Source organism: Alternaria ethzedia (assembly GCF_023757985.1).
Source record: "Alternaria ethzedia strain BMP 0044 chromosome Unknown scaffold_3, whole genome shotgun sequence".
Classification (NCBI taxonomy): Eukaryota; Fungi; Ascomycota; class Dothideomycetes; order Pleosporales; family Pleosporaceae; genus Alternaria; species Alternaria ethzedia.
Window position 1 is genome coordinate 1,244,091 of NW_026056196.1, and position 14,341 is coordinate 1,258,431.

Consider the following 14,341-nt stretch of genomic DNA (forward strand, 5'->3'; position numbering starts at 1 on the left):
ATTAGAGTCTTATAGACTTATATACTACTATAAAGAGTAAGTTATTACTATTACTAGTTAATAAAGAATTAAATAATAATTAGAGTAATAGTTATAAATATACTTCTAATAAGTATATATAGCCTATTTCTTTATTATTATAATTCTAGTAAAATTAAAAGAGTAAATTTAATACTTTCTTATATTTACTACTAGTCTATAAAGTAGCTATCTATCTTAACTTACCTATATACTAAAATAGAATTATTCTATTCTACTACTCTTACTATATACTCTTAATACGTAGCTTTTATTTAGCGCTAATAGTTAGCTTATATACTTTTCTTAGATAATAAATATAGTTATACTCTTATACGTAAGAACGTTACTATATATAATAGTAGTTTACTCTTATTCTCTATAAAAGAGAGACTACTTACTATTATAGAGTATAAGTCTAGTATACTAAAGAATTAAATCTTTAACACAGCTCTATAACTCTAATAAAAGATTATCTAATACTAAGCTATATATATAAGTTAGTCTTCTATAATTATTTAGAGAGTTAATAAAAAAGTTATTCTAGAAGCTAATACTAAAGTAAACTTATATCTATCTTTTTTAAATCTAGATATAAATAATATTATAACTACGCTTTAGAGTAGAGACGTATTTCTAACTAGCTCTTTACTTAATTACCTACTTACACTATCTAAAGTTAATCTTATTACTAGTATTAGCGCTGCTAGTAAAGATACTATTATTATAGTTAGTAATAGTAATAGAGATAATACTATATATGTAGTTTAGAATTATATAGATACTACACTAATACTACTAGGCTATATCTAGTAATAGATTTGTCTAAGTAGAAAGCATTCTTTAGCCTAAGATATTAAAGTAAGGTTTAGTACACTAGTTATAAAAATTATTTATATTAATTTTATAGATCTAGTAGACGTTCTTAAAAGACTATTCTAGATATTAGAATAGAAGTAAATATTATAGCCTAGTAGTACTCTTATTCTTAAGCTAGAGAGATTACTAAAAGATATTACCTAGTAGAATACAGCCTTACGCTATAGAAGATTATTATATCTATAAAGTTTCTAACTTTATTCTATTAATACTTACCTCTTTAGTATAGGTAATAATAACTTAATATAGTAAAAATAGATAGTGTTAGCTTATTATAGACTTTTCTCTAGACTTAGCTATATAGAAGGTAATAGGTATACTAGATTATATAATTAGCTAGATAAAGTAGCTAGATTAGTAGTAATAATTAGTATCTAGCGTAAAGACTAGTTATTTAGCCTCTTTATATAATATTATTCTAATAGGTAGCTTAGTCTTAATTAAGTAGATAGTAGAGATAGCGTATAAAGAAGTAGAGGCAGAGATAGAATTAAAATAGTAAGTTAAACTATATAGAGAAATTTCTACCTAAAATAGAAATACTATTATATATTATATAGATATTAATTAGTAAAAGAGATTATAGCTAAATAGTCTAATAGCTTACTATACTTTAAAGTAGAAGCTATTCTTAAAAGAAGTAAAGATCTATTATAAGACATTATATAAGCAAGTCTCTTACTTTATCTCTATCTAGCTCTCTACTATTAAGCTTATATAGTTTATTCTTTTATAGAAGCTCTTCTATATTATATACTATATATTAGCTAAGTCTTTTATTATACTAAATAAAGCTTTAATAGTAGATACTTTACTAAGCCTATTATTATAGCGTGCGTACTAAAAGATATAGTTAGTTATAGCTACTTATTAAACTCTTAGATTTTTAGCGCTTACGTAATATAATATAGATAAGAAAATAATACTTATACTAATATTAGAGAGAGTATCTATTACTTTAGCTAACTTATTAGAAGTACGCTTAAGTTTCTCTAAATATTTAAAGATATACTTTTTTATCTTATTATAAGTGCTTAGAAGATCTACTATATAGTTGTATATAGTAGTAGAGGTTTCTATACTTTAAATCTACTTATATAATTCTAAATATATATACTTTATAATATATATTTTATAGTCTAAAGCGTTACTAAAAATAGTATAGACTATATATTTTATAGTCTAAAGCGTTACTAAGAATAGTATAAATCTTTTCTATTATAGTTAAGATATTTAGATATAAGCTATTAAGCTTAACTATAGAAGAGTTATAGTATAAGTTTTACTTTTCTTTAATCTACTTATAGCTAACTAATAACCTAGTAGATATACGTAGATAGTAATTATAGGTAGTACTAATTACTAAGGTAATAACTATAGAGATTACTAAGACTATTATAATATAGATAATAGGCGCGTATTAGATTCTCTTAAGCTATATTTATAATTAGCTACTTATATTATATAAGCTCTAGATAGACTATCTACTATTAGAGTAGAGTTATATTAGAGAGTCTAGAGACTCTTCTTAAAATAGCGCGTTACTCTCTAAAAGTATTAACTTAATCTATTACTAGTAGAAGCTAGTTATATATAGTTTAAATAAGCTAGTTTTTATAATTAATGTAAAGTTAGAAGTAGATAGCTCTAGTAGTGCCTTAATTAGCTATTAATTACGCTACTATAAAGACCTAGACTACTACTTATATAGATATAGATTAATACGCCTACACTAACTTTTATATTTCTAGACTTTATATTATTCTCTAGTAAATTAGAATAGGCTACTAGCGCTAGAAGTAATTATATTATACTCTTTCTATTACTATAAAGTGTTATTAAACTCTTAGAGCGCTTTTTAGTCTTAATATTAGAGGCTCTAGTATTATTCTATAATAGTTATATAGATCTAAATTCTACCTCTAGCTCTTCTATAGTTAGTAGTATAATAGGTTTTAGTAAAGAAGTAGAGTAGAGAGATAGTAAGATTATAATAAAATAGATACTTATATCTAGAGTAGCTATCTTCTCTTAAAGAATTACTTAATAGTTCTTTATTAGATTATACACTACTTTTCTCTAATAAGAAATAAAATATATTAACTAATCTAAGAATCTAGCTACTATTTAGCCTACTACTAATAAATTATAACTTACTAAAGCTATAGCTAGTAAATAACCTAAAGTAAGTAAACTAAAAACTTATAGCTCTTTAGTAAGAGAGAGATAAACTTTAAGAAGATATAGATACTCTTTACTCTATCTCTATAAAGTGTTTATAATATATACGCTAATATACTAAGAAGGTATCTACTTTAGATAGTATATCTAATAGCGTAGCTTTATTACTTAAGAAGCTTATAAAGTAGATATAGTAATAGAATAAAGCTTTTAAAACTACTAGTCTTAGTATTAGCTAAGAGGCTGTAATATCTTTATTAGATAAGTAGTAACGTATATAAGTTATCTATCTTAGTCTATAATCTATAGGTTATCTAACTACTATCTAATAAGAATTAAGCTTAATATACCTAATATAGTTCTACTTTCTCTATTAAAGTAATAGTCTAGTAATATACTAAGCGTCTATTACTATAGTCTAGTAGTCTATTATTATCTCTAGTAGTTATTATCTTCTATATCTACTCTAATTTCTACTTCTTAAAGCTATGTTATAGTGTCTATAGAGAATTAGTTATTAGTAATAGAAGAATAAGAACTTATAAGCTTTAGATTACCTTCTTATCTAGGTCTTAGTTTAGATAAGTTCTATATTATCTTTCTTTAGTTCTAGTTAAACTATATAAGTTCTTTTAACACTATAAATATAGTTACTAGATATAGCTAGATTAAGGCTTTCTACTATTACTCTATTTAGGCTTATACTATATTTATATTCTATTACCTTTACTTTTTCTTTTACTTACTTATTCTACTTCTCTATATACTTTAATATTAAATCTTAAGAACTATAAGACTATTATCTCTACTAAACTTAATACTCTTCTATAACTAACTTAGGCTCTACACTATAAAGTAGTTATAGTTCTATATAATATTAACTATTCTCTAGTACTTATAAATACACTACTCTATTATATTAATAGTATTAGTTACATTATTATAGCGCTCTATTATTCTAACTTTTCTATTATATTTATTTATAGCTTCTTAGTACGTGTATAGTTCTATCTAATATTACGTGTATACTTTTATATTCTAAGCTAAGTACTTATAAAAGCTCTTAATTATATATACTATTATAGTAGATAATAAAATATATATAAGTTTATTATTATTAATAATATAGATACTTTAGGTATTAGCTAACTTACTACAACCTTAGGTAACTACATCTTAAGATCTTAGCTTAATACTAGCTTTAGTGTTACTATTAAGGCATACTATAATAATACTATAGATTAATATTACTATATTACTAATAGATATAAATAGATTCTTAAGCAGCTCTTACCTCTATAGACTATTACATATATTAATAGTATTATAATATCTACTAATACTTTAGATATAGCTAATATTACTATTACTAAGTATTATAGATATATATTTACTAATTAGTTTATTTATATAGATTCTATAGATACGTTATTTCTTTAGAACTATAGCTATCTTATATAGAATATATAGTAACTAAATACTTATATTACTTTTCTTAGTGTAGAGCGTATATTCTTAATATTTAGTATAGTTAGTTATAATTAAAACAGACTTTAGACAAAGAAGCTTAACTAAGTAGACCTTAGAAGTATAGAAAGAATGTATATCTATAAATATAAATTATTAGAGGTTAGTAATGTATTAGCTATACTTCTAAAAGTCTTTATACTATAATTACTGTGTTTATTTTACTTAGCTAGGTATTATTATCTAATCTCTATAACATTCTTATTCCTAAAACTCTACTATATTATCTAAATAATTTATTTTTTATTTCTAAAGGTGTCTAGCTACCTATCGTCTGAACATACACTTTGTACATAGAACTCTACGGCACTCCCGTCGACTTCGCGACTTGCACAATCTGATGACATCGTGAGAGGCTCCGATATGCAGGGCTCATCGACGCAGGTGTCCGGCTGTTGTGCGACCCAGTCATGCATCTCCCGGGTAGCCCTGGCACGTCGGACCAGTACCTGCACCGAGTGCTGCGACGTGGCAGAGTATACGTGTGTACACGCCGTGCAATAACAACTTCGCATAGCAACGCGCGAGGTTGAGGATATCCACATGCTCTAGTGTCCACCGCGGGCGGCGCAGTGGAGTATCGTGTTGGAAAGGAACAAGTGCAGCATTCGAAAAGTGGGGCACACACATGTACAAGTCTCATCGGTGTACCACAAGACAATCTCAATTACGCTATCATGGCAAGAGCAGGACCGAACACCAAGTAGGAGCTTCGCGCGCCATGCAACTACACTAAAATCCTTCACGAATACGCCGACACACCAGCAATTTGTCCCCCCTAGGCTGACCGATACCCAACTTTCAGACTAACGCACCAGCTTCCACCCGTTCTTCTTCGCATCCAACCATCGAACGTTCAAGAGACAGAATAGCGAGATCGTCAACAAGGATCCGGTATAAACAATCACCCTCACAAAGTCTCTGCCTTGCAAGTCTACACCGGCGACTCTCGACACCAACGCGCCTGCTATCGGTGCGCTGACGACAAAACCGACTCCGCGTATACTGGTCATCATACCACTCTTGGGATAGTACATCTCCGAGCCAAACAGCATCTTCTGTGCCGAGTTGATAACGACGTTGAAGACGCCGTTGCTCAGCCCGTGGCAGACACTCATACAGATGTAGAGTCCCACGTTGCTCGTCATTGCAGCAGATAGCCAGAATGCCCACGTTGCCATGGCGTACACAGCAGTGGCAACAATGAGCATGTTCAGATGTCCAATCTTGTCTGACAGCCATCCGGTGCATAGCCTACCTGGGATCCCTACTCCTGTGTTGATGGCCAAAAGGTATGACCCGTGGATGATGCCTGTTCCTATGGACTGAGCAAACTCAGGCCCGAACACCATGGGTATTGCCATCGTCAACGGGTGTACCAGGTTTGCGACTGCGAGTGAAGCGAAAAGCGGATCTTTGAAGACATTCCAACCGACTATATCGGTAGACCGCCTTTCGAACTTTCGGGGTGGGAGGGCGAGCGCACTAGAAGTGGACAGGACTACGAAGCTGAATATGGCGAGAATTCCTAACGTCCACCGGATACCGAGCGTCTCGAGCAACTTTGTCAGTGCGAAGACCCATACCGTGCTCCCTAGAGCCGCGAATCCAAACATGATACCTTGTGCGAGGCCGCTCCGCTGTGGGAAGTACTCTGGTAATATGGGCCCAAGAAGATAGATGTGAATGCCGGTTCCAAGGCCGACCAGGAGTCCCTGACACGCAACAAGTGTTGCCAACTGCGTCCTAGTAAGTGACTGATGCGAGAGCAGTTGGGAAGCTTTACTCACCTTGTGGCTGGCTACTGCAGTTGCGAATCCGATCACAACAAACGCCGTGCCTAATCCGCACAAAGATCTAACGTGACCTCCTAATTGGGGAAGATGCGGGTAGTAGAACACTCCAAAGGCGGCGAAGAGCCCTCCATTCCCTAACGACCCTATCGCCGAGATCAACGGGCGTTTGGATAGCTCGGTCTGAAGGAGGACGCCTTCCGTGACAGCCGCTTCTCGTCCGTAGTGTGCTTGGAACACCCCAAAGGCTTGGTTGAGGCCTACTAACGTAAATGCCATCAGACAGGTCGAGCCCAGGATGCGGCATTGTTGCGTCCGTGTTATACGGTCACCGGGATTTTCGGCATCTGGATGGGTGGATATGCTGGATATGCTGGATATGCTGGATATACTTGAATGTCTGGAGCGCGACTTCTCGCGGAGCGAAGGCCGGGCGCTGTCGACTGATGTCGAAGTAAGCTCACATCTACACAAAGGATCAAAGGTGCAAAACTTACCAGCTTGTTCAGCATCGGAGACGTTCATCTTTTCTATCGCAACAAAAGGTATCTGTGTATCAAGAGTACACAGGAGTGCGAATACCGTCCTACTATTTAAGAGCTATACGTGAGAAGTCTGTTTTCCATTCTCCTATCCGTCGCGGAAGTTATGTAGGCAACACCATGCGCGAACTATGGTTCCGCTCATTGTTGAATTTTCGAGTCGCTACCGATCCGTGGTACCATCCAGTGTCATATCATATGAGGCATTCGCCCCATCCCGGGCATCTTTAGGCCATCCAACACATGCCAGTTGCAAACTGCGTTGGCACGCTCAGGTTTTGAGACTTCCGGTTGGTGAGATCCAGTGGAGTCAGGTCCCATCCAAGTGCATGGACAGACTATAGGTTCCGCATCAAACGGGCACGCAGTCCTGACCCACTTGCTCCATCACCGTATCCAAGTTGTATGAAATGTTGAATTGTGTGGCCAAGCCGTTTCAGAATGCTGCATATAATCGAAGTTGGAGTCATTGTACTCTTCTAGGCCTGATGTCGACATGGAGGGCACTGAGTGGTCTACCAAACTTTGTGGTCAATAAGAACGTTCAATTTTCGCGCACATCTTCCTAGCTTGGCCAGAAGCTGGCCGCTCCCATGGTAATTTGTGTGGGACGACGCAGCATGCTGCGTTGTTTGCACATGCGAACTCCTTCGTCTCGATGTCTCTTGATGCGCGCATGCCCGCTGCGTCGCCTACGTCATAGGTTGCCAATCTATTTGCGTTGACATGCACTACCTTTGCATTAAGGATTTTCTCGATCACTAACAAGGATAAAGGGAGTAGAATCAGCATCGCAGTCGCAGCCAGATATATCGCGATGTGTTGTGGTAGGCAGATGGGCACAGGGCGGGAATAGCCGGCGCGTCTTGGGTGGACCCTGGCTGGGGGAATATCAAAGAAAGTTGACGATGGTTATCGCCATCAGACGCAGCGCCGCGCATTGCCTCCACCCCTCCGCAGCCTACGCCAACTCCTGTAGGCTCCCTTCCTCCCCAATTCTGGGAGCGCCTTCGACGTCCGTATGTACGTGATTCGGTCCGCACTGCGAGTGTCTACGAAACGACCTCCAGCGCGCTTTATTCGCGGCCGCCGCTACCCTTCGACACCACGACTACGAGCATTCCACACCACACGCACCCTCGCCCAAGCCTCGAACCCGCCGCCCGCGCCCAATAGCACCCCCGCCGACCAAGATGACGTCAACAAGACGGACCGAGAGAAGGCAGCAGCAGCAGTGGAGGAGCCCGCCGACAGTGCGGTAGCATCAGAAGACCCAGAGGTTCTGGCACAGAAGCTGCAGCGATCGCGGGAAACCTCACGCAGGTACTCGGCTGCCTTGCGACGCCAGCAGCGGGGGAAGAAGACGCAAGGGCTGCCGCCTGTCCACATACCAGACTGGTTTCTGAAGAAGAGGGTACTACGCCGCCAACAATATCTCGCAGACCCACAAGTAGCCAATGCGCCCACGGTTCTCTCTGTTCAAGTCGCCCATGCTGAGTCCGGAGAGCATGCCGCGTGCACCATACCGGCTCCACGCGACTCGGACGCTACCCAGATCCTGTCGCGACTAGTGCGTGGCCTGTGGAACAGGCGCCTGGACGATCACGAGAAGCTCAAGGTGGAGAGGTATCTTGAAGAGCAGATGGCACCGATCGATCAGGCGGAAACACACCAGTCGCAAATCCGGAATGACGAAGCAGTCGCTAGCACCGAAGCAGGGCGCCCGGACGAAGTACCCATATCCACAATCACCGAAGACACTGCTTTCATGGACGCTTGGTCTAAGCTGAGCAAGATTCAGAATGACAAAGACATGGATCCGCGCCAGAAGATTGAGGCCATGAAGAAACAGAGTGCCAAATTGGGCATGGTTGCGAGGAAACGAGAAATCGCAAAGACTCGGCAGGCGGGCAACTCCAGACGCCTATCGTCCCTGGTCGTTGCTGAGATTCGAGCTACTATGGCTGCGTCTCTTTCCTCCTTGCACCCAGCTGGCGACTCCTTCCCTGTTACAAAGACAAACCTTAGCCTTCACTCACCCATGGCTGAGCACGAGCCATTGATAGATGAATGCGTAACATCTACTGCTCTCGAAATGGGCGCTGACGTTGTTGTCCTAAAAGCTCAAGACCTTGCTCATCTTGCTGGAGATTACCTTGGCGAAGGAGCAGAGCCATCACCACGTTCGATACGCTCGCTGGGCTACGAAGCATACCGCATGAACACAGATCTCGGCGATCTCATGAGGGACATAGAAGACTCTATCGCGCAGGACGACTCCGAGTGGAATCAGTCTTCGTCGACGGATCAGCCTGATCCCAATTCAATGCGCCCCCGTGCTATACCTCTCTCCATAATTTCTCTAAAAGGCTCTCTTTCACCTGCCTTGCGGGCTATGACACAAAGCTTGAAGGGCATGGGCCTATCAGCAGGCGAATTCGGAACGTCTGATGCGACAGTCGATGAGTCAGGGCGCAGTCAGAACCCTGGGGACGTACAGCTTGAGGATCTGAAGTTAGCCGCTCTCTTAGACGCACTGATTGATGCGGGTGACCTGAAGCAAAGCCGTGGTCTCGTCGACAATACACACCCTTCCCACTCGTCTGAAGAGTCTCAAACATCGTCAAAAGCTCCTGCCTTTTTCGACTACTCTCTGAAGCAAGAAGGTGCCGAGCTTGAACTCAACTCTGCCTTGCCGTCTCCTGCAAAGGCAGACATCAGCATGACTGTTAAAGTTGGATCAGCTGCGAGAACCCTTAACGCCCCAACAAAATCTAAAGTTGTCTACATCCCGGACTTCAAACAACTAAATGCTACACACTATGGTGGCCGCATCGTTCAGAAGCTGGAAGAGCTTGTTCGCAAGCGCCGTAGTGCTGGAGAAAGCGTCATGATTGTGGGAAGCACTTGTTCACGCGACCTCACGCCTGAACTATCCGCCAGGTAAGGAGTACCCGCAACGTAGAAACGGCCAAGCTAACACACACCAGCGGAGTTCGTGCTCTCCAAAGCGAAGGCGAAAGTGGCTTCTTCAGGACCATTGTGGTCGCATCAGAGTCTGGCAGCAGTAGCACACCAAACTTCGACGAAGCTCTCGCATCGTTGGGTAGCAACTCCGCGTCGTCGATTGACCTTTCAACAGCAGAAAAAGACAAATTCCGACGCATCAATCTATGGCATATACAAGACATGCTTCGCTCATTAGATCCAGCGGCGGCTGCGACTATTTCGAATTTGGAGCAAAGTCCTTTCCGCTTCGCTGAGTGGGCGCCTATTTTCCATTCATCACAGTTCAGCCGTGTGTTGAGTTACGATGAGGTACACAGGGTGGCATTGACAGCTCTCGGCTTGCTTATCACACGCCCGGCAAGCGAGGCAGCAACCTCTGAGGATGCACCGGCGCAAGTAAGCTGGGCACATGTTGCGCTTGCTATGGGACTGCTAAAGTCTAGTGACACAACTAAATACACCTCTTTCGAGAAGGCTGCGGCAGCAATCCCGAAACGCTCCAAAAACGCTTTTGGTAATCAGGAAGGAGGTTTTGAGGCAGACCTGGGCAGGAAACGCCCAGACGAGAAGAGCATGCAGCGTCAACGAAATCTGCAACGCATAGCATCCACAGCCAACAAGCACGAAAAGCGGCTCATGCCCGGTATCGCAGACCCGGATCAGATCAAAACGACCTTTGACCAAGTACATGTGCCCACCGAGACGGTAGACTCGATACGAACCATTACCTCATTATCACTGTTACGTCCTGAGGCGTTCAGCTATGGTATTCTAGCGACGGAGAAGATATCCGGCGCCTTATTATACGGACCTCCCGGCACAGGAAAAACGCTTTTAGCCAAGGCCGTAGCGAAGGAGAGTGGCAGTACGGTACTCGAAGTTTCCGGCAGCCAAATCATGGACAAGTATGTGGGCGAGGGCGAGAAGAATGTGGCAGCCATCTTCTCCCTAGCACGGAAGTTGTCACCATGCATCGTCTTCCTCGACGAAGCAGATGCTGTCTTTGCATCCCGAGACGCGATGCGCGAACGAACGTCGCACCGCGACATACTCAACCAATTCTTGAAAGAGTGGGATGGCCTCAATGATCTTTCTGTGTTCGTCATGGTAGCTACAAATCGACCTTTCGATTTGGACGACGCTGTCATTCGCCGACTACCCAGACGGCTGTTGGTAGATCTACCCACACAGGCTGACCGGAAAGAAATCCTACGCATACATTTGAAGGGCGAACAACTCGATGACTCTGTCGATCTAGCAGACATCGCCAAGCGTACGCCGTTCTACAGCGGAAGCGATCTCAAGAACATTGCCGTCTCTGCCGCCCTCGCATGCGTCAAGGAGGAAAACGAACAAGCCGCCATTGCCGCTGCGAAGGCCAGTACAGAGTCTGAGTCTGAAGCCACATCCACTCCTGATTCGGAAACATCGGAATCTACGACCGCAGCCACATCCACAGCCTCTGAATCCTCCCAACAACAACCCTCCTCGCCATCAACACCACCAAAAGCCCTACACCTCGTCCGCGGCCAAAACTACACATTCCCCGAGAAACGCATCCTACACTCACGCCACTTTGACAAAGCGCTGCAGGAGATCAGCGCCAGTATTAGCGAAGACATGAGTAGTCTGAGCGCGATCAAGAAGTTTGACGAGCAGTACGGTGATCGCAAGGGGAATAAGCGGAGAAAGGACTTTGGGTTCGGGATGATTGCTGAGAGGAATGAGAGTGCGGCGAGGGTGAGGATATAGAGGAAGTAGTGAGGAGTGAGTGGGCAGGATAGCTGTGTGTTAGGGAAGTGGATGAGCGAGTGGAGAAGAATGGTGCATGTATATGCTGTACGAGTAGACACTGGTCATGAAGATGAAGAATGAGTATATATTATCCTACTATCTGCTACCCTACTTCAGCATCTCCTCAACCGTCTCTTCCAACGGCTTCGGCGTCCTCCCCGCCTCCCTGAGCAACGCCTCTAACGTCCCATCATCGATCTCGCATTCCCCTTCTTTGAGCGCATCATACGTGCTGCTCCACCACTCCACACTCGGCCTTTCCATGCCCTTCTCATTCACATAGTAATCCTCATACTCCTTCCTACTCACAACCTTGAGCTTGACCTCCTCGCCCCGCACCTTACTCACAATCCGCGCGATGTCACTCAGCGAATGAGTTTCCTTTTGCGATAGATAGAACGCCTTTCCGGCCCATTGCTCGCGCGGCGCAGCAAGTACTTTCGCCGTGCAAAACGCCATATCTGGTATACTCGTCCAACTCACTTTGCCATCCCCGGCAACAATGACTTCTTTCCTCGTCTCCTCTTTAAGCCCAAAGTAATATCCGAAATACAAGGGCCAACTCTCGTTATACAAGCCCTCCCTAATCACCGTGTACGTGCACTTCGCTTCCTTCGCCAGGTCCGCGAGATACTTTTCCGTGCGAATATGAGCGCGCATCACACCGGCTTTAGACGGGTTCGCAAAACCGAGCGACGTGTAGTAGATGTGCTGCACGCCTGCTTTGAGCGCGGCGTCGATGGCGGCGCGGTGGTGCGCTTCGCGGCCGTGCCAGAGGGGCGCGTTGTTGTAGTCCATTTCGATCCGGGGGGTCGAGACGAGGAAGAGGGATGTACAGCCTGCGTAGGCGGTGGTGAGGGAGGAGGGGTCGTCGAAGTTGGCCTGGCGGAGGGTGATGGATTGGGCGCGGAGGGGGGCGAAGCGCTCGGAGGAAGGGTCGCTGGATGTCTGTGGGGGTTGTTAGTTATGAGAATTGGGAATTGGGAATTGGAGGGGATAGATGGGAAGAGGGACGTACGCATACTACAAGCTCTTTTGGGTCGATGAGCTTGTTGTCGAGGATGGCGTTTAGCACGGCGCCGCCGAGCTTGCCTGTTGCGCTGGTGAGGGCTAACATCTTGATTTTTGGATACGTGTGATTTCTGTCAGACTTCTAGATCAAAGAAGAAAATTGTGGTCGACCTCCAAAGACGCGTCGTGGTTAAAAATGTCGCGTCGATGACTTCATCGCTAGTCAGGGTCCACGGCAGTTGATGGTGGGGCACATTGTCGGATCTCCTTGGGTTCGGCATTGTGGCGTATGCCTTCGTGTGATTGTCTAATCTGAGAGCCCTCGCTGTATGAACGTCAAGATTCCTTCCGATGTGAGCGGCTGTCGCGTTGCATGTCACGAAGCTTCCAAGGCTACTCGCGCGATGTGTAGGTGTTTGGCGCGCTAGAAGACTAGCCTCGTTTGCATGATGTACTTCCAAGGTTAGGATGCCCTTGCATCTACCACAGACAAACGGGCTTCTTCGAGCATAGAAATTCTCACTAACATATGTATCGCAGGCTACTGCAAGTGCTGGGAGTATCTGGTATGAGCACATGCAAGACTCAACAGCTTAAATGATTACGATGATGTGGATGTTGAAAAGAGAACGAAACCCTTCGTCGTCATCGACATCCACATTCGGGTCGAAGAACTCGAACAGCCCTACCCGGCGATACATGCCTTCAGAAGCTGGAACAAGGACTAAGCCACAATATATAGTGACTCCTTTTACTTTCGTAGATGCTGTACGCGTCAACAAAACTGCTAGAACCGAGCTGTTGATATTCCCATCTTCTTCGATCCAACAGTCTCCCTTTGCATCTCGCGTGACGAACGCGGATTTTTGGCCCAGCTCCAGATTTGTTACAAGATAGTCCCACTTCGTCCACAGCATGGGCGCCTCTAAAGTGAGGCACCCCGCATATATCCTGCCGAAGGTTGTGTTGGGGGGCTCCTGCCTTACGCTGACATCCGTGACGTTAGCTTGTGCGATGGTGGTGTGGTACGGCTCATCGGAGTAGATTCTTTGAGGCTTACGTCCACCGTTTCTGTAGGATGCTACTACATCAACAGCAGCCCAAGACCAAGACGGTGCGCGGTATTCTCTCGGCCGAGGTAAGACCTCGTTCTCACCAGTTTTCCAACAAAGGTCATACACGAGTGACTCTTCCCAAAGGCCTGCGAGGTAAGTATAACCTGTACGCTGTCTGTATATATCGGCCAGCGCTGAAATTGCTTTGAGCCTATCGGACGCAAAACTGACTTTCCGAGTCACATATACGTCCACGATGTCGCGCCATTCAGGCAAGGCCTGATGGTCTGAAACCGGCTTGTAGAGTCGCGAACCTTCGGAATCTTCAGACCAATCTTCCAAGGAGCCACTACCCTGACACCGCTTGTTTGTGTAGCAGTATAGAACGACTTGACTGTGATTGAAGTCGAGAACTCTCTGGGAAAGTCGTCGCTCTTGGTATGTCCAAGCGCGTTGATTGATGGGTTCGATATTATCCAGGGATGAGAAGCATCTGCTACCCGCATCAGGGAGGCATATAATCCCACAACTG

At 42.9% G+C, this 14,341-nt stretch overlaps 3 protein-coding genes across 3 annotated transcripts; 1 reads left to right on the forward strand and 2 right to left on the reverse strand.

Annotated features, from left to right (window-relative positions):
• Window positions 1–5,411: 5,411 nt before the first annotated feature.
• Window positions 5,412–6,923, reverse strand: J4E87_001914 (uncharacterized protein; the record flags this gene model as incomplete). The annotated part of the gene is made up of 4 exons (XM_049373554.1): window positions 5,412–6,344; window positions 6,396–6,409; window positions 6,473–6,745; window positions 6,896–6,923. The coding sequence occupies 4 exons, from the start codon at window positions 6,921–6,923 to the stop codon at window positions 5,412–5,414; spliced, it is 1,248 nt and encodes a 415-aa protein (XP_049236924.1).
• A 1,038-nt stretch (window positions 6,924–7,961) lies between these two features.
• On the forward strand, window positions 7,962–11,701 carry J4E87_001915 (uncharacterized protein; the record flags this gene model as incomplete). Its single annotated transcript, XM_049373555.1, has 2 exons — window positions 7,962–9,883; window positions 9,931–11,701. 2 exons carry the CDS (start codon window positions 7,962–7,964, stop codon window positions 11,699–11,701), a joined length of 3,693 nt encoding a protein of 1,230 aa, XP_049236925.1.
• A 150-nt stretch (window positions 11,702–11,851) lies between these two features.
• J4E87_001916 (uncharacterized protein) lies at window positions 11,852–12,860 on the reverse strand (the record flags this gene model as incomplete). Its single annotated transcript, XM_049373556.1, has 2 exons — window positions 11,852–12,691; window positions 12,762–12,860. The coding sequence occupies 2 exons, from the start codon at window positions 12,858–12,860 to the stop codon at window positions 11,852–11,854; spliced, it is 939 nt and encodes a 312-aa protein (XP_049236926.1).
• Between the last annotated feature and the right edge of the window lie 1,481 nt (window positions 12,861–14,341).